Below are 23,883 nucleotides of genomic sequence, written 5' to 3' on the forward strand. Positions count from 1 at the left end.
ATTGTCGTAATAGTTCGACTGAAGCCGATTGTTCCTTCCTGCTGGAAAAATATTCGTTTGATACTGTTGTCGCGGGATTGACAATCTTTGGACGAGTATGACTCGGGTCGTTTTGGAGCGAAAATTGTCGAAGAAACGAAGTAATAGGTCGTTAAAAATACTATTATTCCTAATTTGATATAATGATGAACAAATCTAGATCCATTCAAAGTAAATCCATTCTTAAGGGCATGACTAATGTTCACGATTTCCTACACACATTGTACATTGAATATCTCAATACATTTTTGTTGCTTTCCAATACAATACGTTTCATTCTTATGAGAACAAATAGAAATTCCTTTAATTTTTTTGTTATTGTTGGTAGTTATTAAGCCCTTTTCCATATGCCATCGATAAGGTGTTCGAGATATTCTGTATAAAATTGCACCTAGTCAATTTATAGATATTTTCAATATTATTTTGATTTGAATCGATATCGGAATATTCCAAATCAACAGTAAAGATTATCAGATAAAAACCGTTAGGACCAAGATAATATAGATTAAAAAGAATCCGTGAGAGGTTTTTGTATTTTTGATCTCTGAACTCGACAAACACATGTCTGTCAGATAGATTACGGGCGATGCACCTGAAAGATTCCGATGCTGATATTATAGAGTGACCTTTCTTTCTGCAATTTTTTACAATATGTGAAAATATTTCCTAAATGAAGCAGCTTGTTTTCTATTTCATTAAATATCTCAATGATTTGATTGTATGTTTAAAAAAAAAATACGAATTTAGAAAAGTTTTGTATATAAATAGAATGATGTATTAGGTTTCATATGTGATTGTTATGTATATAATATTGTATATAAATGATTCTTTTTTTCTCGTTCCTCTATTGTTATTTACGATGCAATTTAGTAAATACAACAAGGTTTAATGCGAGTATGTAGTATGTATTTTTCCCCCACATTAAGTCCCTTTTCACAATGATCTTTCACATACTTTTGTGAAAATGTTTGCTGTAGAAAGAATATATTCGCATTCAAATCGATTTTCACATCAATCAACACAACTATTTCGTTTTTATTCTTATTGCTTAATTTTTTTGCATTTAAAAAGGAAATTCTATTCATTCTTCTTTTTTTTTCTCAATTGTGGTAAAAATTTTGTGTGAATATTTTTGATTCCTTTTAGTTTTTTTCATAGGTTTTGTTGTTGTTGTTTGGTGTGAAGTGTATGTTGTGCATTCTTCTAGGTTTAAAATGTTTATATGGAATACAATGGATTTGGTCTTCGAGAACATAGAGAAGTAAGGAAATTATTTAATGGGTATTTTGTGTAGAAATGGATATGTATGGATTTAAAATAAAACATTGGTAAATTTAGAGGAATAATAACACAAAGTTCCAGCTCAGTTCTAGTTCAGTTTTAGCTTGATTCACTTCAGTTGAGATCTAGTTATAGTTCAGTTCTAGTTCAGTTCTTGTTCAGCTCTAGTTAAGTTCTAGTGAAGTTCTAGTTAAGTTCTAGTTCAGTTCTAGTTAAGTTCTAGTTAAGTTCTAGTTCAGTTCTAGTTTAGTTCTAGTTCAGTTCTAGTTCAGCTCTAGTTTAGTTCTAATTCAGTTTTAGTTCAGTTCTAGTTTAGTTCTCATTCAGTTTTAGTTCAGTTCTAGTTCAGTTCTACTTCAGTTCTAGTTCAGTTCTAGTTCAGTTCTACTTCAGTTCTTGTTCAGTTCTAGTTCAGTTCTAGTTCAGTTCTAGTTCAGTTCTAGTTCAGTTCTAGTTCAGTTCTACTTCAGTTCTTGTTCAGTTCTAGTTCAGTTCTAGTTCAGTTCTAGTTCAGTTCTAGTTCAGTTCTAGTTCAGTTCTAGTTCAGTTCTAGTTTAGTTCTAGTTCAGTTCTAGTTCAGCTCTAGTTTAGTTCTAATTCAGTTTTAGTTCAGTTCTAGTTTAGTTCTAATTCAATTTTAGTTCAGTTCTAGTTCAGTTCTATTTCAGTTCTAGTTCAGTTCTAGTTCAGTTCTAGTTCAGTTCTAGTTCAGTTCTAGTTCAGTTCTAGTTCAGTTCTAGTTCAGTTCTAGTTCAGTTCTAGTTCAGTTCTAGTTCAGTTCTAGTTCAGTTCTTGTTCAGTTCTAGTTCAGTTCTAGTTCAGTTCTAGTTCAGTTCTAGTTCAGTTCTAGTTCAGTTCTAGTTCAGTTCTAGTTCAGTTCTAGTTCAGCTCTAGTTCAGTTCTAGTTAAGTTCTAGTGAAGTTCTAGTTAAGTTCTAGTTAAGTTCTAGTTAAGTTCTAGTTAAGTTCTAGTTCAGTTCTAGTTAAGTTCTAGTTAAGTTCTAGTTTAGTTCTAGTTCAGTTCTAGTTCAGCTCTAGTTTAGTTCTAATTCAGTTTTAGTTCAGTTCTAGTTTAGTTCTAATTCAGTTTTAGTTCAGTTCTAGTTCAGTTCTATTTCAGTTCTAGTTCAGTTCTATTTCAGTTCTAGTTCAGTTCTAGTTCAGTTCTAGTTCAGTTCTAGTTCAGTTCAGTTGTAGTTCAGTTCTAGTTCAGTTCTAGTTCAGTTCTAGGTCAGTTCTAGTTCAGTTCTAGTTCAGTTCTAGGTTCAGTTCTAGTTCAGTTCTAGTTCAGTTCTAGTTCAGTTATAGTTCAGTTCTAGTTCAGTTCTAGTTCAGTTCTAGTTCAATTCTAGTTCAATTCTAGTTCAGTTCTAGTTCAGTTCTAGTTCAGTTCAGTTCAGTTCAGTTCTAGTTCAGTTCTAGTTCAGTTCTAGTCAGTTCTAGTTCAGTTCTAGTTCAGTTCTAGTTCAGTTCTAGTTCAGTTCTAGTTCAGTTCTAGTTCAGTTCTAGTTCAGTTCTAGTTCAGTTCTAGTTCAGTTCTAGTTCAGTCTAGTTCAGTTCTAGTTCAGTTCTAGTTCAGTTCTAGTTCAGTTCTAGTTCAGTTATAGTTCAGTTCTAGTTCAGTTCTAGTTCAGTTATAGTTCAGTTATAGTTCAGTCTAGTTCAGTTCTAGTTCAGTTCTAGTTCAGTTCTAGTTCAGTTCTAGTTCAGTTCTAGTTCAGTTCTAGTTCAGTTCTAGTTCAGTTCTAGTTCAGTTCTAGTTCAGTTCTAGTTCAGTTCTAGTTCAGTTCCTGTTCAATTCTAGTTCAGTTCTAGTTCAGTTCTAGTTCAGTTCTAGTTCAGTTCTAGTTCAGTTCTAGTTCAGTTCTAGTTCAGTTCTAGTTCAGTTCTAGTTCAGTTCTAGTTCAGTTCTAGTTCAGTTCTAGTTCAGTTCTAGTTCAGTTCTAGTTCAGTTCTAGTTCAGTTCTAGTTCAGTTCTAGTTCAGTTCTAGTTCAGTTCTAGTTCAGTTCTTGTTCAGTTCTAGTTCAGTTCTAGTTCTATTTCAGTTCAAGTTCTATTTCAGTTCTAGTTTTTGATTTTTAATTATAACTAATTGTACAAACTTTAATTAAAATTTTAACTAGTTTTCACTTTATTTTTCATACTTTCGTAATTGATCTTATAACTTAATCCTGATACACTTTAAAATATATAAAAAAAAAACATAATTAGAAATTTAATCTCTTTAGCAGGGAGCAAAAATGCAACAATTAAAATTATAAAAATAAAATGGAAAATGGTAAATACAGAAGTAGAGAACATGTTATGGTTTGTTTTTATGCCAAAACCATTTAGTCTTAAAGGGCGTTTTGTAAACACACAAACCGGCAATACATGAAAGCAAAAAAAAAAAAAGGGTAATGAAATTAATTGCTCAAAAACGCATTAAATGCTTTGGCAAAAAGGAACAACTAAAACAAAACTACGCACACTTTTTACTTGTTATTTGCTTTCAACAATGACTTTGCGTATAGCATTAAAGGCTTGTTCTAAACTGTTTATAAATTCCTGGCCATTACAGCCATTTTCATAGGATGTAACAATAGCGCCACATTCTTCATTTTGTATGGAATAACTGCAATTAGAAAGGAGAAAAAAACAGCGAATAAAGAGAATAAGAATTAAAGGAAATTAAATTTAGAGAAAAACGAGGAAACTTACCCAATACCCAAGCCATCACGTACTACAGGACCAAATGAACCGGCTAATAAAGCATCCGATGATAAGGTGGAAGTACTTATAATATTGTGATTAATACGTTTAAAGGCTACACTGTTATACAATTCTGGCAAAGGTTTATTATTAATAGCGGCTGTATGTTTTAAGGCAAATAAATGACGATCAAAACCCTGACCCATGGCAGCATCTTTTGTCAGTTGACCATGATAAGTAGAACATTGATCGATAAGAGTACGTAAATATTTGGCATCGCTATTAGTCTTGGAATCTAAAACACTTTCACAGAACTGTTTGGTGGCATTGGTACAGGGACGCATAGTCTCAGTGCGTCCATGTTTGAAAGCAGCTGTACTGCAGGATTCATATGTACCCACATATTTATCGAAAGCTTGTCTATAGGCCAGTTGGAAAGACAACTGCATTATAGAGTCCGGACTTAAACGATCTCTTTTACAGGCATTTTTACTTAGATGTGGATAGCGTAACATGTGCATATTAAGCGGTTTAATATTCTGTTGATTTCTATTATTCGATTGTTTTACTAATTCCTTAAGTTTATCATCGATTTCGAAATTGAGATGGCGTACGGTTGAGGTTTCTACAGCATGACTGGATACAGCTTCAAGGTCGTTGGTACTTAAAAAGGGTTTGTTGAGAGTTTCCTTGTATATTTCATTGAAGTAACGTAAAACGGCTACACCATCGCCCCAGGCATGTTCAAAATTAACAGCAGCTGTACCATCAGCACTTAACAGAATGGATACAGATTTATCAAACCATCTGGAAAAGAAACAAAAATTTGAATTTGAAGTAATGACGAATTAGTTGTGTTATATTATTGCAATTATATACATCTGAACTAGAACTAAATCATAACGGAACTAGAACTATACTAGAACTGAAATGGAACTGATCTTGAGCTGAACTAGAACTGAACTTGAAGTGAATTCTAATTGAACTTGAACTGAACTAGAGCAGAACTAGAACTGAACTAGAACAGAACTAGAAATGAAATAAAACTGAACATGAAGTGAATTCTAATTGAACTTGCACTGAGCTAGAGCAGAACTAGAGTTGAACTAGAACTGAACTAGTACTGAACTAGAACTGAACTAGAACTGAACTAGAACTGAACTAGAACTGAACAAGAACTGAACTAGAACTAAACTAGAACTGAACTAGAACTGAACTAGAACTGAACTAGAACTGAAAAAGAACTGAACTAGAACTGAACTAGTACTGAACTAGAACTAGAACTGAACTAGAACTTAACTAGAACTTAACTAGAACTGAACTAGAACTGAACTAGAACTGAACTAGAACTGAACTAGAACAGAACTAGAACTGAACTAGAACTGAACTAGAACTGAACTAGAACTGAACTAGAACTGAACTAGAACTGAACTAGAACTGAACTAGAACTGAACTAGAACTAGACTACTAGAACTGAACTAGAACTGAACTAGAATCTGAACTAGACTGAACTAGAACTGAACCTACTAAACTGAACTAGAACTGAACTAGAACTGAACTAGAACTGAACTAGAACTGAACTAGAACTGAACTAGAACTGAACTAGAACTGAACTAGAACTGAACCAGAACTGAACTAGAACAGAACTAGAACTGAACTAGAAACTGAACTAGAACTGAACTAGAACTGAACTAGAACTGAACTAGAACTGAACTAGAACTGAACTAGAACTGAACTAGAACTGAACTAGAACTGAACTAGAACTGAACTAGAACTGAAACTAGAACTGAACTAGAACTGAACTAGTACTGAACTAGAACTAGAACTGAACTAGAACTTAACTAGGAACTGAACTAGAACTGAACTAGAACTGAACTAGAACTGAACTAGAACTGAACTAGAACTGAACTAGTACTGAACTAGAACTAGAACTTAACTAGAACTGAACTAGAACGAACTAGAACTGAACTAGAACTGACTAGAACTGTACTAGAACTGAACTAGAACAGAACTAGAACTGAACTAGAACTGAACTAGAACTGAACTAGAACTGAACTAGAACTGAACTAGAACTGAACTAAAACTGAACTAGAACTGAACTAGAACTGAACTAGAACTGAACTAGAGCTGAACTAGAACTGAACTAGAACTGAACTAGAACTGAACTAGAACTGAACTAGAACTGAACTAGAACTGAACTAGAACTGAACTAGAACTGAACTAGAACTGAACTAGAACTGAACTAGAACTGAACTAGAACTGAACTAGAACTGATCTAGAACTGAACTAGAACTGAACTAAAACAGAACTAGAACAGAACTGAAACTGAACTAGAACTGAACTAGAACTGAACTAGAACTGAACTAGAACTGAACTAGAACTGAACTAGAACTGAACTAGAACTGAACTAGAACTGAACTAGAACTGAACTAGAACTACACTAGAACTACACTAGAACTGAACTAGAACAGAACTAGAACTGAACTAGAACTGAACTAGAACTGAACTAGAACTGAACTAGAACTGAACTAGAACTGAACCAGAACTGAACTAGAACTGAACTAGAACTGAACTAGAACTGAACTAGAACTGAACTAGAACTGAACTAGAACTGAACTAGAACTGAACTAGAACTGAACTAAAACTGAACTAGAACTGAACTAGAACTGAACTAGAACTGAACTAGGAATGAACTATAACTGAACTAGAACTGAACTTGAACTAGAACTTAACTACAACTGAAATAGAACTGAACTAGAACTGAACTAGAACAGAACAGATCATAACTGAAATGGAACTGAACTAGAACAGAATTAGTACTGAACGAGAACTGAAGTATAGTTAATTAAAAACTGACTGATCTGACTGAGCTAGACGTAAAAAGTGTATCGCACTGGTTAACGTTATCTAATTTGGCTAAAGTTTCAAAGTTCAAATCAATCGTTTTTTTTGCTAAGCAATTAAATCATTTATGAATATGATAATAAAATAGACAGTTTACCTATTAGTTCCCTTTCCAGCCAATAAATGCTTTAAGACCGGAACTGGATTATTTTCCTCATACACCGGATCTTCCTGTGTATCCAAGCAAACACAAAACAAAGCCGTATCCAACTGCTGCGTCAACAAAGAATTATTCACACTATTGCTAACAATATGTTGCCTTATGCCAGCCCATTCATTACGTTCATCAGCGGTAAGAACACCCAAAGGAACCTCAGCAGTCGTTTTAGTTTCATCTAACTTAATGACAGCATTAAGACGAGCCAATATTTCTTTTGCAGGCTCTATATTACCATTAGCATCTAGTACATCTACAGCATAAATATTACCACGACGCATAACCATTATATGTTTGGAATTGGGCGATTGTACTAAACGATCTTTTTCGAATTCCGGTATACGAGAAGTACCAAACAAACGTTCATATTGACTCATATCGAGAGGGAATGCTTTAAAGGCATACGAGGCATAGGTGGCTATTATTGTGGGTGCTATACGCATCCAACGGCGATATTTTTCATTATCAGTCTTTTTGGCATTTAAATGGAAAACTTCGGGTTCAAGAACACCATCTTGCAGGGAACGCCAAAAGCGTAAAGATGAGATGATAAGGTTGGCAGCACGTACAGTTTGTTGTTGATATTGGGGACGTGAATCGTTTTTCATCACCAGCAAGGGATTGTAGTTTAAAGGTAAGGGAACACGATCTCTCAAGTACATATCGAACCTTTAATATTAAAATGGATTTGGGGAAATCTTATCAATTTGTTTTAATATTACCTACCATGGTTCCGATATATAACTGGTATGTTTATTGGCCTCATCTTTTATCTTTAGCAGAGCATTCAAATCGGCCGCCTCATGCATACGAAACTTTTCCACAATCTGTTGCGTTTCTTTAAATTCATCCGAACTGGTAATGGGTTGCACGGCGGCTAAGAAACGTTCACAAGTCTTGTCTACCAAGGGAATGGGTAGACGAGGTAAAGATTTTTGAAAATACAATGTAGGCAATTTAGAGCGTTGCAAATATTGATAAGAATCCGAATGACTAGATGATTGAGTAGCCATTGATCTTAGCAAAACTGGCAAAGGTTGGGAAATACCCAACTTCTTGCTGGAGGCATACAATTGACCACGTACCATTATTTCCTATAAATAACACTGTAAATAAAGTTTCTATTAAATTTTTTATTATAATTATTACCAATTCTTTTTCAATTTTACCTTCTAACACTTTGTAACTTAAAATTAAACTGTCTGCAGCTAAAAGCAAAAATTCGCAATAAACAATAGAAAAAATACAAAGTCCAATTTCTATTATTTGTTTGTTGGAATATAAGCAACAACAAAAAACAGGTCACACAAATAAATAAATATAAATAATAGCAACAACAAATACTTAAGAGATAGCAAACAGTTGTCGGTTTGTTTTTGTTTTGTTTAGTCATTCGCTTTTGTATTTATTTCTATTCTCTCTCTTTGTGCAATTATTCTTCTCACAGCTGTTTTTAAAGGTTGCCATATCATTAATGTAAACATATGTTGGCATTTGATCGAGTTTTTTTGTTGATTCTATTACAATTTTAAAGAAATTAATGTTAAAATAATTAAAAATTATAAACTTTTTGGAAAATAACAAATTAATGAGTTTTTTTTTTACAAATTTCTGTAAAATATTTATTTAGTTTTATGAGAATCTATATAATTAATAGGCAATACAATTTTTTGTGACCGCTTTTACTCTTACCGTATACATCTGATGAAATATATATCATTTTAAAGGTATTTGTTCACAGATGTGCACAATATATATATTAATGAGATCGGTTCAGAATTTTAGGAGCTATAAGCGTTTAAAGTTGTTACTAATACATAAAAACAATAGTCACACGTACGTATTCTTGAAATTAAAAACAAGTTAGAGTGCTATATTCGGCTATGCCGAATCTTAAATACCCTCCACCAGCAAACTACTTCTTATTGAAACCCATCTAACTATCTAATTTTTAGATAACTTGCCAAAATTTTTGTCGAACTAATTTTGATTAGGTCCAGAAAAATTTATATTAATACGCCAGTTCGAAAACATTTTAATAGAATGATGTATCTATACACAGAATATGGGAGTTGTGACCAATTATGGACTGATCAGGAAACAATTTCGTATAATGATTTATATGCAGAAAAAGATCAAGTCTAATTTTACTCCAATAGCTTTATTAATCAATGAAATATGTGCGTTTAGGTGGCTTTAGAAAGTGGACTTTATATAGGAGCTATGAGCAATTAATGGCCTATCCGGAAAAATTTCGCAGAGTGATTCATATGTGCACAAATCATATTTTATCAAGATATCTTTATTTGATAATTAAATATGTGCGTTTAAGGGATTTTTTGAAGTGGACCTATTACTAAATATGGACCGATCCAGAAAAAATTGGTACAATGTTTTATATGCCTATCGGCAAAAAATTTCGTAGAGTGATTTATGTAAAGACAAAACATATTTGTGTCGAATTTTCTCAAATTAACTTTATTTGACAATGAAATATGTGTGTTTAAGTGACTCTCAGAAGTGGACCTTATATGGAAGCTATGACCAATAATGGACCGATCCGAGAAAAAAGTGGTAGAATGATTCATATGTACACAAAACTTATTCAAGTCGAATTTTACCCCTATAGCTTTAGAATTCAATGAAATATATGCGTGTAAGTGATTTTCGGCAGTGGACCTTGTATGGGAACTATGACCAATTATGGGCCTATTCGGGAAACATTTCGCAGAGTGATTCATATTTGGACAAAACATGTTTTTGTCGAATTTTATCAAGATAGCTTTAGTTGATAATGAAATATGTGCTGTTAAGTGATTTTCGTAAGTGGACCTTATATGGGAGTTATGACCAATAATGGACCGATCCGTAAAAAATTTTGTAAAATGATTTGTACGTACACAAAACATATTCAAGTCGAATTTTATCCCGATAGTTTTAGAATTCAATGAAATATATGCGTTTAAGTGATTTCGGAAGTGGACCTTATATGGGAGCTATGACTAATTATGGGCCTATCCGGAAAAAAATTTCGTAGAGTGATTCATGTTTAGGCAAAACATATTTGTGTCGAATTTTATCAAGATAGCTTTACTTGACATTGAAATATGAGCTTTTAAGTGATTTTCGGAAGTGGGCCTTATATGGGATCCATGACCAATAATGGACCGATCCGTAAAAAATTTTGTAGAAAGATTTGTATGTATACAAAACAGATTTGTGTCGAATTTTATCCCGATAGCTTCATAATTCAATGAAATATATGCGTTTAAGTGATTTTCGGAAGTCGACCTTATATGGGAGCTATGACCAATTATGGGCCTATCCGGAAAAAATTTCATAGAGTGATTTATATTTCGACTAAACATATTTGTGTCGAATTTCATCAAAATAGCTTTAGTTGACAATGAAATATATGTGTTTAAATGATTTTCGGAAGTGGGCTTTATATGGGAGCTATGACCAATAATGGACCGATCCGTAAAAAAATTGGTAGAATGATTTGTATGTACACAAAACATATCCAACTCGAATTTTATCACAATAGCTTTATTCATCAATGAAATATGTGCGTTTAGGTGATTTTCGGAAGTGGACCTTATATGGGAGCTATGACCAATTGTGGACCGACTGAGATCTACGTTGACAGTATGATTTCTGTTCATATTATATTTACATGTACAAAATTTCGTGTTGATACCGATATATTTGAGGGAGTTATTAACGATAAACTAATTTCCGGGTGCTATGGGAAATATTCGATCGATTGTAAAGATTTTAAACATAATTGATCACTACCCTGAAAAAATAATGTATGACAAAATTCATCGAAATATCTTTGGTGGTTTCTGAGAAAACTTCAAAAGAATTATGAAAAAAACGTAATTTGAAATTTTTACTCATAACTTTTTACGTTGTGAACCGATTTTGCTCATTTTCAATACCAAACTGCTTAGGATAATAATAAATATTTTGGGTAAATTTGGTTTATTTCCTTTGCTTAGTTTTAACGCGAGCGTGTTTTACACAGACAGACAGACGGACAGACGGACATAGCTAAATCGACTCAGAATTTGATAAGGACCCAGAATATATATACTTTGTTGGGTCTTAAATGAATATTTCTTGGTGTTACACACGGAACGACAAACTTATAGTGTTTTATTTTAGCATATTTATGCATTTTTTCCAGCAAGGTTCTGGTCGAATTTCGACCGCTGGGCAAACTCTAGTTATTATTAAATATAAGTATAAATTGTTGATGGTCTATGTAGGCTAGATTTTTGAACAAAAAGTTTCGTAAATATGTATGTATTTATTAATTACTAAATACGAATTTATCAGAAATCTTTTACAAAAAGGAAATGTTTTAAATTTTCTAAAATTGAATGTTTTTTATAAAAATAAGTGTTATTGAAACTATTACTTTTATTACAGAATTTATTGAAAACTTTTCTTTAAAAATAGAGTTTATCGTAAAATTTTCTATTAAAAATTAACTTTTTGAAATTTTTTTCTATAAAAATACAAAACAAAAAATCTAAAATATGTATATCTTACAAATATTTATAACAAATAGCTAATTTTTCAATCATTTATTCCACAAAATCTTTAAATGTTGATAATGGATAATCTTGTTAATGTAGTTATTTAATACATTACGTAGTAATGAGTAGTCGTTATCAATAATTATGAGCCAAAAGTACCATTTGGACCGATTTACATAAATAGCACCTAAATTTTAATACAATTTATTTAAAGTAAATGAAATCTAAAGCCATTAAACACTAACTTAAAAATTGCTAATAGTTCAATGCCATTTAATTGCCCACATAATTTAGTCATTTTAATCCCTCAAAAATTGACCTTCTTTAATCTTTTCTCGTTAGTTTTTAAATACATTTAACAACTTCTATGAACCATAATGTTGCTCGGTACTATAGAATTTTATCACCACATTATTTTACTTTATAAACTTAAACAAAATCGTTAAAAGTCCATCAAAAAAATGTAGACCATTAAATTTTATTACAAACGTTACCTTCAAAATTGTAATGCTTTCAATTGGCATTTATTCATATATCAAATGTTTTATACATTTCTAAGCTAATCTTTAACAATTTTGTAAGGTTAACAAGATGTAGAGGTTAAGGAAAGTATGTTCGATTTTGTATTAAGTTTGTAACCTGTGTTGCGTTCTAGTTCAGTTGTAGTTTAGTTCAAGTTCAAGTTCAGATCTAGTTCAGTTCTAGCTCAGTTCTAGCTCAGTTCTAGTTCAGTTCTAGTTCAGTTCTAGTTCACTTCTAGTTCAGTTCTAGTTCAGTTCTAGTTCAGTTCTAGTTCTAGTTCAGTTCTAGTTCAGTTCTAGTTCAGTTCTAGTTCAGTTCTAGTTCAGTTCTAGTTCAGTTCTAGTTCAGTTCTAGTTCAGTTCTAGTTCAGTTCTAGTTCAGTTCTAGTTCAGTTCTAGTTCAGTTCTAGTTCAGTTCTAGTTCAGTTCTAGTTCAGTCTAGTTCAGTTCTAGTTCAGTTCTAGCTCAGTTCTAGCTCAGTTCTAGTTCAGTTCTAGTTCAGTTCTAGTTCAGTTCTAGTTCAGTTCTAGTTCAGTTCTAGTTCAGTTCTAGTTCAGTTCTAGTTCAGTTCTAGTTCAGTTCTAGTTCAGTTCTAGTTCAGTTCTAGTTCAGTTCTAGTTCAGTTCTAGTTCAGTTCTAGTTCAGTTCTAGTTCAGTTCTAGTTCAGTTCTAGTTCAGTTCTAGTTCAGTTCTAGTTTCTAGTTCAGTTCTAGTTCAGTTCTAGTTCAGTTCTAGTTCAGTTCTAGTTCTAGTTCAGTTCTAGTTCAGTTCTAGTTCAGTTCTAGTTCAGTTCTAGTTCAGTTCTAGTTCAGTTCTAGTTCAGTTCTAGTTCAGTTCTAGTTCAGTTCTAGTTCTAGTTCAGTTCTAGTTCAGTTCTAGTTCAGTTCTAGTTCAGTTCTAGTTCAGTTCTAGTTCAGTTCTAGTTCAGTTCTAGTTCAGTTCTAGTTCAGTTCTAGTTCAGTTCTAGTTCAGTTCTAGTTCAGTTCTAGTTCAGTTCTAGTTCAGTTCTAGTTTAGTTCTAGTTTAGTTCTAGTTCAGTTCTAGTTTAGTTCTAGTTAAGTTCTTGTTCAGTTCTAGTTCTAGTTCAGTTCTAGTTCAGTTATAGTTCAGTTCTAGTTCAGTTCTAGTTCAGTTCTGGTTCAGTTCTGGTTCAGATCTTGTTCAGTTTAGTTAAGTTCTAGTTCAGTTCTGGTTCAGTTCTAGTTCAGCTCTAGTTCAGTTCTAGTTCAGTACTAGTTCTGTTCTAGTTCAGTCCTAGTTCAGTTTTAGTTCAGTTCTGGTTCAGTTCTAGTTCAGTTCTAGTTCAGTTCTAGTTCAGTTCTAGTTCAGTTCTAGTTCAGTTCTAGTTCACGGTTCTAGTTCGGTTCTAGTTCAGTTCTAGTTCAGTTCTAGTTCAGTTCTAGTTCAGTTCTAGTTCAGTTCTAGTTCAGTTCTAGTTCAGTTCTAGTTCAGTTCTAGTTCAGTTCTAGTTCAGTTCTAGTTCAGTTCTAGTTCAGTTCTAGTTCAGTTCTAGTTCAGTTCTAGTTCAGTTCTAGTTCAGTTCTAGTTCAGTTCTAGTTCAGTTCTAGTTCAGTTCTAGTTCAGTTCTAGTTCATTCTAGTTCAGTTCTAGTTCAGTTCTAGTTCAGTTCTAGTTCAGTTCTAGTTCAGTTCTAGTTCAGTTCTAGTTCAGTTCTAGTTCAGTTCTAGTTCAGTTCTAGTTCAGTTCTAGTTCAGTTCTAGTTCAGTTCTAGTTCAGTTTCTAGTGCAGTTCTAGTTCAGTTCTAGTTTAGTTCAAGTTTAGTTCTAGTTCAGTTCTAGTTCAGTTCTAGTTCAGTTCTAGTTCAGTTCTAGTTCAGTTCTAGTTCAGTTCTAGTTCAGTTCTAGTTCAGTTCTAGTTTAGTTCTAGTTCAGTTCTAGTTCAGTTCTAGTTCAGTTCTAGTTCAGTTCTAGTTCAGTTCTAGTTCAGTTCTAGTTCAGTTCTAGTTCAGTTCTAGTTCAGTTCTAGTTCAGTTCTAGTTCAGTTCTAGTTCAGTTCTAGTTCAGTTCTAGTTCAGTTCTAGTTCAGTTCTAGTTCAGTTCTAGTTCAGTTCTAGTTCAGTTCTAGTTCAGTTCTAGTTCAGTTCTAGTTCAGTTCTAGTTCAGTTCTAGTTCAGTTCTAGTTTTCTAGTTCAGTTCTAGTTCAGTTCTAGTTCAGTTCTAGTTCAGTTCTAGTTCAGTTCTAGTTCAGTTCTAGTTCAGTTCTAGTTCAGTTCTAGTTCAGTTCTAGTTCAGTTCTAGTTCTCTTGTAATTCAGTTCTAGTTTAGTTTCAAGAAAACCTCCTGAGAATGATGTAGGGTATAATATGGCCACTCCGAACACATCATAACATTTTAACTGTCCATTTCTCCTACATTCTTTCATTTCTTATGATCTTAATTTAAAACAAAAAAAGTAATGCCAAATAGTTTTATTGTTATTACAATATTAATGGAGTTTCTATTTTTTATAGCTCTAACACCATCTTCCCAAACTAACATCATCTAAAACATTATCCTACAGCAAGGAGTCACTCTGTGCCACCGCATTATGTACTAATGGTTTTCCATCGATTGCAATTGGATGCCAAATGTAAATTTAATATGTTTCCAAGTTGGTACAACCTAGAAATAAGAAAAAAAATAGGTAAATATTCAAATACCAAGGATGAACTAACAAAAACGAAATCATCCTTGGCTGGATGGAGAAAAAAAAATTGAACTAAGAACACAAACACACAATCTCGCACTCGAACACTTGAAACCGACAAAACGGAAATCGTCTGATTTTATGATTACAGACCAATAAAAACATTAGCGCGCTTGAAGTACGAGTTGAAGAGGTTTACAATGGTGTAAAAATGCAAATGTCAGTTGTGGAAATAAGATACGCACCAGTTTGGAGCAAATGTATTTCCACGAAAATGCGGATAGAAGATGCTGGTTGGTAGCAGCAGTAAGGCAGCAAATAGAATAGTAGCATTAGCAGCATCTTATGCCATTAAAAATGCAAATTTATCATTTTTCTTACATTAGACATATCGGCTAAAGGAAAAAAAATATATACGTTTTGAGAAAGGTAATCATAGGTGTCATTTAGAATACACTACTTAAATTAAAATAACATTATATACGACAAATTTGTCTAAATTGAATTTTAATAATGTTATACATACATATCATTTAACTAATAATATATATTGTTAGTTGTAAATCCACTGACTATAGGGTATATCTTGTATATAGTAATACCAATGAAATTGAAAACATTTTCCATGATGAATGAAAGCAAAAATAAAAGAAATGCACAAATTTTAAATAAATGTTTGTTAAAGCTGCGAAAGTCAAAAAAAAAAAAAAAACTCGAAAACCAAAAATTGATGACAAACATTTCAGCAGTTATGGCTGCAAATAGTTTATTGTAAAATTCTTATTTGCTAGTTTTTATTTCGGTTAATTTTTTTGTTTCAGCAAATTTTTTTTCTTAAACTACAACATATTAAATTTATTTTTATGAAAGGTCACAAACAGTAAAACGATTGAGAGCAATTTTATAAAAAAATCTGTAAAAATGAGCATAATTTTCTGAATTTATTATTAAGAAGGTCATAGCAAAAGATGGCTATTAGTGAAGAGATCTTCAGATCTGTAAAAAGTGAAAATTCGTTCTAGTTTAGTTCCAGTTCAGTTCTAGTTCAATTCGCTGAGTCAATCAACCTCTAAGTTGGTTAACGATCTCCTTGCTCTCTGACAAGGAGGACGCCAACGTCACAGTGTTGCGTAGAGACAACAAAGGAGATGGTGAGAGTAACCCAAATAAATCTCCACCACTCCAAAGCAGCTTCGGCTGCACTACTCCTCCGAATGAGCGTTAGTGGGGAGGCAATACCATCGCGTTCTCTCTTGCAAAGTTCCTCACTTACCGACCCTCTCGTCGGCATACCGCTCTTAACCTGCAAACGCTCTATATGTGAAAAACTATATGATCTTGCGCAATGCAGTTGGTCGACTGAGGCCACCTGCACCCCGGCGAGGATCGTGTGGCCATCTTTCAACCCACAAAAATCATAAGGCCTTCTTTATATTCCGAGAGCTAATCTACTGAACTTAAAGGCAAGAAGAATAAACTTACCCAGTAATGACTTCTACAGGAGCTGCCAGGATGTAGAGGAAGAAGAGAGTATAACTCACATCCTCTTTCATTGTCCCGCCCTAGCAGATCATAAAAGCTAGGTAGCATCTTCTTGCATGACTTGACGGATCTGTCGGAGATTGATTTCCGAAAGATAGACTTCTATATTCGTGTGACAAACTTTGGTTTGGTTTAGGAAACCAGAGTACTTAGGTCGAAGTGTACTAATACGCTGACCGTTTTTCGTTTCAGATATCAAAAAGGGATCAATTTACTAGACCGAAGTGTGCCCATAACCTAACTAATTCAGTTCTAGTTCGGTTCTGGTTCAGTTCTAGTTCAGCTTTAGTTCACTTCTACTTCAGTTCTAGTTCAGTTCTAGTTTAGTTCTAGTTCAGTTCTAGTTCAGTTCTAGTTCAGTTCTAGTTCAGTTCTAGTTCAGTTCTAGTTCAGTTCTAGTTCAGTTCTAGTTCAGTTCTAGTTCAGTTCTAGTTCAGTTCTAGTTCAGTTCTAGTTCAGTTCTAGTTCAGTTCTAGTTCAGTTCTAGTTCAGTTCTAGTTCAGTTCTAGTTCAGTTCTAGTTCAGTTCTAGTTCAGTTCTAGTTCAGTTCTAGTTCAGTTCTAGTTCAGTTCTAGTTCAGTTCTAGTTCAGTTCTAGTTCAGTTCTAGTTCAGTTCTAGTTCAGTTCTAGTTCAGTTCTAGTTCAGTTCTAGTTCTTCAGTTCTAGTTCAGTTCTAGTTCAGTTCTAGTTCAGTTCTAGTTCAGTTCTAGTTTAGTTCTAGTTCAGTTCTAGTTCAGTTCTAGGTTAGTTCTAGTTCAGTTCTAGTTCAGTTCTAGTTCAGTTCTAGTTCAGTTCTAGTTCAGTTCTAGTTCAGTTCTAGTTCAGTTCTAGTTCAGTTCTAGTTCAGTTCTAGTTCAGTTCTAGTTCAGTTCTAGTTCAGTTCTAGTTCAGTTCTAGTTCAGTTCTAGTTCAGTTCTAGTTCAGTTCTAGTTCAGTTCTAGTTCAGTTCTAGTTAAATTCTAGTTCAGTTCTAGTTCAGTTCTAGTTCGGTTCTATTTCAGTTCTAGTTCAGTTCTAGTTCAGTTCTAGTTAAGTTCTAGTTCAGTTCTAGTTCAGTTCTAGTTCTAGTTCAGTTCTAGTTCAGTTCTAGTTCAGTTCTCTAGTTCAGTTCTAGTTCAGTTCTAGTTCAGTTCTAGTTCAGTTCTAGTTCAGTTCTAGTTCAGTTCTAGTTCAGTTCTAGTTCAGTTCTAGTTCAGTTCTAGTTCAGTTCTAGTTCAGTTCTAGTTCAGTTCTAGTTCAGTTCTAGTTCAGTTCTAGTTCAGTTCTAGTTCAGTTCTAGTTCAGTTCTAGTTCAGTTCTAGTTCAGTTCTAGTTCAGTTCTAGTTCAGTTCTAGTTCAGTTCTAGTTCAGTTCTAGTTCAGTTCTAGTTCAGTTCTAGTTCAGTTCTAGTTCAGTTCTAGTTCAGTTCTAGTTCAGTTCTAGTTCAGTTCTAGTTCAGTTCTAGTTCATTCTGTTCAGTTCTAGTTCAGTTCTAGTTCAGTTCTAGTTCAGTTCTAGTTCAGTTCTAGTTCAGTTCTAGTTCAATTATTGTTCAGTTCTAGTTCAGTTCTAGTTCAGTTCTAGTTCAGTTCTAGTACAGTTCTAGTTCAGTTCTAGTTCAGTTCTAGTTCAGTTCAAGTTCAGTTCTAGTTCAGTTCTAGTTCAGTTCTGGTTCAGTTCTAGTTCAGTTCTAGTTCAGTTCTAGTTCAGTTCTAGTTCAGTTCTAGTTCAGTTCTACTTCAGTTCTACTTCAGTTCTACTTCAGTTCTACTTCAGTTCTACTTCAGTTCTAGTTCAGTCCTAGTTCAGTTTCTAGTTCAGTTCTAGTTCAGTTCTAGTTCTAGTTCTAGTTCAGTTCTAGTTCAGTTCTAGTTCAGTTCTAGTTCAGTTTAGTTCAGTCTAGTTCTTAGTCAGTTTCTAGTTCAGTTCTATGTTCAGTATCAGTTCTAGTTTCAGTTCTAGTTCAGTTCTAGTTCAGTTCTAGTTCAGTTCTAGTTTCAGTTCTAGTTCATTCTAGTTCAGTTCTAGTTCAGTTCTAGTTCCAGTTCTAGTTTCAGTTCTAGTTCAGTTCGTTCTAGTTCAGTTCTAGTATTCAGTCAGTTCTAGTTAGTTCTAGTTCAGTTCTAGTTCAGTTTCTAGTTCAGTTCTAGTTCAGTTCTAGTTCCAGTTCTAGTTCAGTTCTAGTTCAGTTAGTTCAGTTCTAGTTCAGTTCTAGTTCATTCTAGTTCAGTCTAGTTCAGTTCTAGTTCAGTTCTAGTTCAGTTCTAGTTCAGTTCTAGTTCAGTTCTAGTTCAGTTCTAGTTCAGTTCTCGATTCAGTTCTAGTTCAGTTCTAGTTCAGTTCTAGTTCAGTTCTAGTTCAGTTCTAGTTCAGTTCAGTTCAGTTCAAGTTCAGTTCAAGTTTCAGTTCTAGTTCAGTTCTAGTTCTAGTTCAGTTTAGTTCAGTTCAAGTTCAGTTCTAGTTCAGTTCTAGTTTTTCTAGTTTAAGTTCGTTCTAGTTCAGTTCTGTCAGTCTAGTTCAGTTCTAGTTCAGTTCTAGTTCAGTTCTAGTTCATTCTAGTTCAGTTCTAGTTCAGTTATAGTTCAGTTCTAGTTCAGTTCTAGTTCAGTTCTAGTTCAGTTCTAGTTCGTTCTAGTTCATTTCTAGTTCCAGTTCTCGTTTCAGTTCTAGTTCAGTTCTAGTTCAGTTCTAGTTCAGTTCTAGTTCAGTTCTAGTTCAGTTCTAGTTCAGTTCTAGTTCAGTTCTAGTTCAGTTCTAGTTCAGTTCTAGTTCAGTTCTAGTTCAGTTCTAGTTCAGTTCTAGTTCAGTTCTAGTTCAGTTCTAGTTCAGTTCTAGTTCAGTTCTAGTTCAGTTCTAGTTCAGTTCTAGTTCAGTTCTAGTTCAGTTCTAGTTCAGTTCTAGTTCAGTTCTAGTTCAGTTCTAGTTCAGTTCTAGTTCAGTTCTAGTTCAGTTCTAGTTAGTTCTAGTTCAGTTCTAGTTCAGTTCTAGTTCAGTTCTAGTTCAGTTCTAGTTCAGTTCTAGTTCAGTTCTAGTTCAGTTCTAGTTCAGTTCTTGTTCATTCCTACTTCAGTTCTAGTTCAGTTCTAGTTCAGTTGTTGTTCATCACAAAAAGCTGAGTTATCACAAATAATACAATGTCTGTTAAAAACAATAGATTGTTAATTGCAATTTAGAATTTCCATTGAAATCCTTGCAATTATACCGACAACTTTATTCAATTGTCTAAAGTAGGAGCAGTCTGTCACTTAATGTCTCCATTTGTTTTCTTGTTTGTCCTCTCAAATTTCATTAAATTAAGTGAAAATGGAGTTGAATTTTTTCTCTATTTACATTTTTTGTTGTTAGTTTTAGTATTTGTCTTTTTTATATCAACAACTTCGCAGAATGGAGTACGTCAAAGTGGCACTTTAGTAAATTGATACTATATTCTTTTCAAGAGTCATCATTGTCGCCGTTGCTCCTCTTCCACCGCATACATCCGCCAAACAATGATAATTACTTACAATGAGATAAATTGTGCAGTATAATGACCTGTGATGACGATGTTGTCAACGTGGATGCTGGTGACATGAGATTGCATTCTGTTTATAAGTTTTGTTGTTAGTTTGTTGCATGTACTATTGTTGCTACTTGCTGTTAGTTGCTGGGAGTAGACAAACTAGTGACAGATCCGGGATTTTGTTGTTGTTGTTGTTTTGCTGTTGTGATATATTAATTTTTGTTTTTCGAGGTAAATATCTAGTCGGTAGTCTAACATGGTAAGTCATTCTCTGTGTGGGTTTCTTTTCTGCTCGACTCTTTGAATCTAAGAGCAGTGAAATGTTTTGTTTACATTTTAACTGCAGTTTGATATGTAGTATCATTTAATCCGATTCCTATTCTACAATTTTTGAAATAATCAAAAACATAGTGCCAATAGAATTGCATTTTTAAACAGTTCGTAGGTTTTTTCTCATTTAGCTATAAAAGGAGTCAATTTATCCCTTTTCTTGTAGGTGGCGCTATTCTTGTCATTCATCTCTCAAAACAAAACATTGTTTACCAAGAATGAATGTCTGTTAAACTAAAAGAATTAATGAAAGATGAATTGAGTTTTTCTTCTTTGAACTACACCTGAACTCTAATAAACTAAAACTACTAGTTGTTAAATTAAACATTCCTTTTTCCTCAGGCAGAAATTTAAAGAAGGCGTACTGCTTACATTTGTATGGACAGTTTTGTTTTCTGAGTTTTTGTTTATACCAAATTTAAAAGTCAATTAGTAACTAATGTTTTAATCAAAAAGTGCATGTACTAAGTTCAAATTTTGGATCAGTATTTTTTGTGTTTTTCAAGAATTCTATAGTTTATTTTCTTTCTTTTCAGAAAACTAATCTAATACATTTACAAGTCCTCATCTTGTACATTTGTATGAAAATGTTATCATTGTATTGTTAAAAATAAAATCTTGTATTCCAATACAACGTTTGGGAGTTTTTTTTTCTATGCTTCCATATAAAGTACCACTTTGGGGTTTTAAAGTGTAAATTTACATAAAATGTTTTATACAAAAAAAAAAAAAAAAATCATAAAAATTTTTGCTACCAAGTTGATACCACCTAACTAACATATTTCTATGCGAACATGAAATAATGTTATAAAACATCTTCAGCATTAAAGAAATAATATTAACAATAATTATCCCCTTATCGAAATAAAATTCCTGATAAATGGTTTCAAAGTTTCATCATCGTTACACAGAATGTAAAAAATGTGTTTGTGTGATACATACATACATAAATACAAGTTACAGTAAATTCATATAAAGATACATAATATGAATAAATTGTTATCAAGTACCACAGAGAGTGTGTGTGTTTGTGTGGGAGCATGTGAAATTATATTGCCATTTTTCTTTAGCACCTAGACAAATACATACATGCCTACTTACAAATTTACTTATGATAAGGTAACACATACACAGACATACATATAAACGGAAGTACTAAGTAATCATTAGTAGTCAACTGTATTACAGGATGTTGAAAGTATTGAATTGTTAAAAAATTAAAGACTAAATAATTGGCTAAAATTCTCATTAAGTCAAACTAGAACAGAATTAGAATAGGACTGAATTAGAACTGAACCACAACTAAACTAGAACTTAACTAGAATTGAACTAGAAACTGAACTAGAACTGAACTAGAACTGAACTAGAACTGAACTAGAACTGAACTAGAACAACTAGAACTGAACTAGAACTGAACTAGAACTGAACTAGAACTGAACTAGAACTGAACTAGAACTGAACTAGAACTGAACTAGAACTGAACTAGAACTGAACTAGAACTGAACTTTTCATTTATTATTCAATTGTTTCATTTTTACAAAAACTTTTCATTTTACAAAAATTACTTAAACTAGACCCGCAAAGCTTATGCTTGACTGCAGGAAAGAATGAGTCAGTTTGTATATTGATTATTTTACATTTTTAAAAATTTTTAAATTTTTTAATTCTTAAATATATTTAAACATTATGTATTGAAATCTCTTTTAAATGTTATAAAAATTATAAGAATTCTATATATATTTCATATTGTGAATATTACATAAATTAATGATTTTTCCTTTCTTTTAAGAATATATGAAATGATTTTTAATAAGTTTGTTTCTTTTTTTAGTATTAGTTTCATTAATAATATAATAGGGATTTGGTTCATAGTTGTTGGTAGTATAACTTGAAGTGTACTTCTGCCGTATTCATTCGAAATCGGTCGACCTTGAATCTTCCTTGGGCTCTGTTCCTGGTGTTGTGGTTATGGTTAATTGGTTGTAGATAATTGCTGTTGTTATAAAACTCTTTGCAGATGGTTGAAAGAAAATATTTTTAACGTTTAGGACGTGTAGGTTTTTGGCGAGATTGCGTGGGTTTATGTTTGTTGGACTATGGTGTTTTGATTTAAAGGTGATTTGTATTGTTGCGATTTGTGTTTCCGTAATTGTTGTATAAGTTTTCTACTCTGTTTTCTGCATGCTGGTTGAAATTTGGTTCGTTATTTTGGATGTTTGGCTTGTATTTATTGTTTGATGGTTGTCGTAGTTTATTTCGGTGGTTATGTTGCTATTTAGTTGGACATTGTTATTTATATTATTTTGAGTTAAGCTATGTTTGCATTTTCTCCATAATATTTTTAGAAGTTGGTTTTGCGTTTTTTGTAGGGTGCTTAAGAATTTAACATTGCCCCATGCAGTTATTCCATGGCGAATATATGATTCTGCTAAGGAGAAGTAAGCTTGGCGTAAAACATCGTAGGTAGCACAGTTGCTTAGGTGATAGAGCATATACGATGACTTTCGCAGTTTTTTCTGTAATTCTTTTATATGTTCTTTCCATTTAAAGCAACTATCAACATATACTCCGAGATATTTGTATACTTCGACGTTTTTCTATTATTGTTGAGCATGAGTCATTGGTGTTTAAGTCTGGAGCGTTGTTATGAAGGCATTCTATGCTATGATATTTTAGTTTTATATCTGATTTTCTATATGACGTGGTTTTATGTACATAACTTTAGTTTTGCTAGCATTAATAATGAGTCCATAGTCATGGCACCATTTGGTAGCAGTGTTTAATTGTTCTTGCATTACTGTTATTGCGTTTTGCAAGTTGTTGTCAGCAACAACTATTGCAGTATCATCTGCATAAGCATACGTTGTACCTTTTTTAAGGCAATTCATTAACTCATTTGCGTATATGATGTATCGAATTGGTCCAAGTTTAGATCCTTGTGGAACTCCGCAATCATATGATATTTTATTGCTATGGTTATTTTTAATTTTAACTAGAACTGAACTAGAACTGAACTAGAACTGAACTAGAACTGAACTAGAACTGAACTAGAACTGAACTAGACTGAACTAGAACTGAACTAGAACTGAACTAGAACTGAACTAGAACTAGAACTGAACTAGAACTAAACTAGAACTGAACTAGAACTGAACTTGAACTGAACTAGACTGAACTAGAACTAGAACTGAACTAGAACTAACTAGAACTGAACTAGAACTGAACTAGAACTGAACTAGAACTGAACTAGAACTATAACTGAACTAGAACTGAACTAGAACTGAACTAGAACTGAACTAGAACTGAACTAGAACTGAACTAGAACTGACTAGAACTGAACTAGAACTGGAACTAGAACTGACTAGAACTGAACTAGAACTGAACGAACTGAACTAGAACTGAACTAGAACTGAACTAGAACTGAACTAGAACTGAACTAGAACTGAACTAGAACTGAACTAGAAACTGAACTAGAACTGAACTAGAACTGAACTAGAACTGAACTAGAACTGAACTAGAACGAACTAGAACTGAACTAGAACTGAACTAGAACTGAACTAGAACTGAACTAGAACTGAACTAGAACTGAACTAGAACTGAACTAGAACTGAACTAGAACTGAACTAGAACTGAACTAGAACTGAACTAGAACTGAACTAGAACTGAACTAGAACTGAACTAGACTGAACTAGAACTGAACTAGAACTGAACTAGAACTGAACTAGAACTGAACTAGAACTGAACTAGAAT

The 23,883-nt window shown here is 33.1% G+C and overlaps 1 protein-coding gene across 1 annotated transcript; it reads right to left on the minus strand.

Annotated features, from left to right (window-relative positions):
- Positions 1 to 3,427: 3,427 nt before the first annotated feature.
- On the minus strand, positions 3,428 to 8,452 carry LOC119614984 (carnitine O-palmitoyltransferase 2, mitochondrial). The gene is made up of 5 exons (XM_037971066.1): positions 8,242 to 8,452; positions 7,799 to 8,178; positions 7,013 to 7,741; positions 4,021 to 4,818; positions 3,428 to 3,934 (listed from the first exon to the last, which is right to left on the minus strand). The coding sequence occupies exons 2-5, from the start codon at positions 8,158 to 8,160 to the stop codon at positions 3,802 to 3,804; spliced, it is 2,022 nt and encodes a 673-aa protein (XP_037826994.1). The 5' UTR covers positions 8,161 to 8,178; positions 8,242 to 8,452; the 3' UTR covers positions 3,428 to 3,801.
- Positions 8,453 to 23,883: the final 15,431 nt, after the last annotated feature.

This window comes from Lucilia sericata, unplaced genomic scaffold (genome assembly GCF_015586225.1).
Source record: "Lucilia sericata isolate MDLA Ls3-8-SP2 unplaced genomic scaffold, ASM1558622v1 Contig003801F_arrow, whole genome shotgun sequence".
Lineage (NCBI taxonomy): Eukaryota > Metazoa > Arthropoda > Insecta > Diptera > Calliphoridae > Lucilia > Lucilia sericata.

What these genes read in the sequence shown, in the direction of transcription:
- LOC119614984 (XM_037971066.1), bottom strand. Translation starts at nt 8,160, where the DNA reads ATGGTACGTGGTCAATTGTATGCCTCCAGCAAGAAGTTGGGTATTTCC. An exon ending in GCTGGAAAGGGAACTAATAG is followed by an intron (nt 4,819 to 7,012) that starts GTAAACTGTCTA and finishes TTTCTTTTCCAG; the next exon opens with ATGGTTTGATAAATCTGTAT. An exon ending in CGTGATGGCTTGGGTATTGG is followed by an intron (nt 3,935 to 4,020) that starts GTAAGTTTCCTC and finishes TTCTAATTGCAG; the next exon opens with TTATTCCATACAAAATGAAG.